Source organism: Chinchilla lanigera, unplaced genomic scaffold (assembly GCF_000276665.1).
Source record: "Chinchilla lanigera isolate Chin_1 unplaced genomic scaffold, ChiLan1.0 scaffold00169, whole genome shotgun sequence".
Taxonomy (NCBI): domain Eukaryota; kingdom Metazoa; phylum Chordata; class Mammalia; order Rodentia; family Chinchillidae; genus Chinchilla; species Chinchilla lanigera.
The window spans coordinates 1,295,659-1,299,245 of record NW_004955570.1 but is presented as its reverse complement, the minus strand read 5'-3'; the positions used below and the strand labels follow the sequence as shown (position 1 = coordinate 1,299,245).

The 3,587-nt window shown below is 62.3% G+C and overlaps 1 protein-coding gene across 2 annotated transcripts in view; it reads right to left on the bottom strand.

The window, feature by feature from the left end:
- Positions 1–1,003, bottom strand: part of Phyhd1 (phytanoyl-CoA dioxygenase domain containing 1) — a 9,988-nt gene extending 8,985 nt beyond the window's left edge. Inside the window, exon 1 of one of the 2 annotated variants that reach the window (XM_013509415.1) lies at positions 896–1,003. In XM_013509415.1, coding sequence (XP_013364869.1) covers positions 896–928 — 33 coding nt within the window. In that variant the 5' untranslated portion in view covers positions 929–1,003. Of the gene's footprint in view, positions 1–558; positions 818–895 lie in introns of those variants that run through there. The other variant, XM_013509414.1, reaches the window with a different exon arrangement.
- Positions 1,004–3,587: the final 2,584 nt, after the last annotated feature.

Below are 3,587 nucleotides of genomic sequence, written 5' to 3'. Positions count from 1 at the left end.
AAAAAAAAAAAAAAAAAAGATTAGGGAGTAGCCAATGTGGTGGCACATGCCTATAATTCCAGTACCATAGGAGGCTGAAGCAGGAGGATTGTAAACTTGAGCCCAACCTAGGCAACTCCAAAAGATCCTGTCTCAACACAGGATCCCAGTACTGGAAAAAAAATAAATGAATAAGGAAATAGAGGGCTCAGGGGGCAGCTCAGCGGCAGAGCACTTGCCTAGCATACACAGGGGCTGGGTTCAATCTCCAGCACTGCCAAGGGCAAAAACTAAAAATAAAAAGGTGAGGCAATAGAGCAGCAAAGGGGTCTGAGTCGGCGTCTTCGGGGAATGAGCTAGTTTCTGGGTCTGGAACACAGCGCAGCTGATAACCCTGCCGTGGCTGGTGATCCAGCTCCACTGCCCGAACACTCGCCAGCATGTGTGAGGCCCTGGCTTCAACCCCAGCCATTTTTTTTTGAGACAGTGTCTTGCTGAGTGACTCAGGCTGGGCTCAAACTTTCGATCCCTCTGCCTCAGCCTCCCGGAGAGCTGGGATTAGTGAGTAACGCCACATACCCAACAAGCCTTTCTTATCTGGACCTGCAGGCACCCAGAGGGGGAGCTCCTCGGGCCACTCTCCTCCCCCAGGCTCCCAGGCCCGGCCGCCTGACAGCCGGTCTGAAAGCTTGATTCTGGTCTCAGCGGCGCACACACACACTTCCCCAGTTCCCGGCCTCCCGCATGTGCCAGGACCGGGGCGCCCCAGGACCGGGGTGCCCGGGGCTGGGTGTGCAGTCAGGGCCCGCAGCTGGAAACCCATCCTCTAGGCTGGTTTCCTCCTCTGTGAAGTGGCAGGGTGTGGGCTGAGCTCATGCTAATCAGACCCTCCCAGGCACTGCCCATGGGGCCCTACCTTCTGGAGCTGCGAGGGGCTCAGGCAAGCCATGGGGAGGTTGGGCGGAGGTGCCTCAGGGTCAGCCTGCGTGTGGAGAAAGTTCTGGAGGGGAGGGGCCTGAACCCGGAAGTCACGGAGCACTTAACCCTTCCAGATCTGGCAGGGACCCTGCGGGACTCCATCCCCACACTCAGCCCTCCCCTCGAGGCCCCAGCCCTCTCTCTGCCCCTGGATGAGGGCCAGGCCTCTGCCGCACGGTCTCCAGCTAATCCAGGATTAGCCCTCTCTGGTCTCCTTCGTGGTATTTAATGACTTCCTCTGGGTTTCTTTCTAGAAACCGCTCCTGACTGGCAGCTTACTGGGCACTCAGAAATGGTGTTGCAGGGGTGCCAGGCAAAGACGGTGGTCTCAGTCCAGGGGCCGTCACTTCTTGTGACTCTGACAGATGTCTGCCCTTCTCTGGGCCTCAAGGGAAGAAAGCAAGGCCTAAAAAGTCCCTAAGACTGCAGGCGTCAACACCTGGTGTTGCAAAGGGGCCGGGGCAGGCGGTCACAGGCCTGGCCCCAGTGGCTGTGCTCTCCAAGGCAGAAGAGCTCCTTGGGAAAACTGTCCGGGCCTCTCCTGGAGCTGGCCTGAAAGCCTGCGGGCCCAGGAAGACAGGGACGGGAACTAAGGATGTCCCGCCTGGGCGGGCGGAAGGAGGGCTGTCTTGGAGAGCAGAGGCCGGGCGAGGGGCCTGCGGCTTAGGATGAGGAAGGGAAATGGCTCGTTCCTGCCCTCGGCTGAGAGGCTCAGCTTCTTCAGCTTCTCCCGTCAGGCTAGCGGGGCGGTCAGAAATGCCTGCCGGCTGTACAGTTCTGCAAAACCAGCTGCTGCCTTCCCAGAAATGACACTGGGAATAGCAAAGGGACAGAGTGTCTCCGGAGCAAGCACGGGACACTGTGCAGCTCTCAGAAGCCTTGGCCCCAGGTCAAGTCTTGTTTTCCGGGCCACTGTGCTGGGAACTGCCCTTTGTCCCGGCTGGCGGGGGGAGCCCACTGGCTCTGGGAGACGGAACCATGACAGTCACAAGGCCGGCCGTGTTCCCAGCTGTCCTGGCCTTCCGCTGCAGCCGCCAGCGAACACTGAGGCGCTGCGGCCCCCGCCCCTGTGCTGAGTCAGCAGTGACCTGGGGAGCCCCACCAAAGCCGGGGCCGAGGCTGTATGAGGCTTAAGCTCCAGTCCTCACTTCCCCCTCTGCAATCTGGGGCGACTCCAGGCCCGCTGTGAGCAGTGAGGGGAAGACACGAAGGCCCTGGCGCCACGGCGCCTCCAGCCTGCCTGACCCAGTGCTCGGGGGCCCTTTGGGGTGGAATGTGCAGGGTTTGGGGTTCTCACATTTCGTGAGCTTCTCCACGTTTTCCGCACTGCTGCTGTGACCAGAGACGACCACTGTGGCTGCATGCCGAGGCCTGCTCCCCCCGCCCTGCCCCGTCTGCCTTTGGGAAGAGTGGGCGGTGTTTCCACATCTTGTTTTCTCCAGCGCTAACCAGTTCCAGACCGCGCTCTCCCGCAGGGCCCCAGAGGCTGGAGCTGGGGTGGCAGGGGTTTAGAGGGTGCTGGGAGGGAGGGGACCAGAACAGACCGGAGGGGAGGCGCAAAGGGGGTCACAGGCCAGCTGCTCAGCCACCCTGCCCAGGAGCCTGCAAAGGGCAGAGAGGGAGGGGATGGGCCCAGGCCTCAAACCCCTGCAGGAGTCCAAGTCCCTGAGGAGGGAGGAGTACAGGCACCGGGTCCCCTCCCTGAGGCCCAAGTGAGACACAGCGGTGCCTCTTCCTCACGCAGCCTTTGCTGCAGGACCCTGGTGCCAGCCCAGCCCGAGCCCCTCGGTCTCACCTGGTGCTGGGTGCAGGCCCTCCACTAACCCCACTCCCTGGGGTGTTTGTGTGCACCCCAGAAGCCCATCTGCTGGGACCTTAATTCCTCGAAGCAGCAGCGTGGGGAGGGAGGGCCCAGCGGTAGGTGCTCATGAGCGGGCTCACCCCCTCCCCGTGGGGAGCCTGTTAGCTACAGCGGCCACCTGTGCTCCCAGCGTCCGCCTGCTTGTCACCGCAGCAGGTGCCTGGACTTCGCAGTCTCCAGCAGCACGAGGTTAAGGCGGCTTTCTTGTGCCCCCTACCCAGTCCCAGGTGACCCCAGCAGTCCTGGCAGCTCCCTGCCCCTGCTGACTTCACAGATGAGGGCACTGAAGTTCCGAGTCAGATGCAGGGCGGAAGTGGGTGAGGGCAGCTCTGCCCTCCTCTAAGCCTCTGCCCTCAACTATGCCTTCAGTAGGTCCCAGAGGGGCCAGGAGCCAGGCTGGGGCTCCCCACGGTGATAGCCTCACCTCTAGAACCCGAGGCACAGACAACCCGGAGGGAAGGGTCACACCCAGCTTCGCACATGCCCGAGCTGGGACGAGGACCCTGGGCTGCCCGCTCCCACTCCGGGGGCCTCTCCTTCCCCCACTTATCAAAGCTCACGGGCAATAGGGATGATGGAGGAGGAGCTGGCCGTGAGGTCCCTGGCCAGGTCCAGCTCACACCCCAGGCCCTGCCTCAGAGGCTGGAGGTTGCACAGGGCCCGCACCACGCAGAGCCCAAGAAACAGGGCCTGAGCGAGGAGCCAGAGCGCAGCAGGCCTCGCAGAGTGAGGAGGGGCCCCTCCGTGACCGACGGAGACCTCCGAAGGC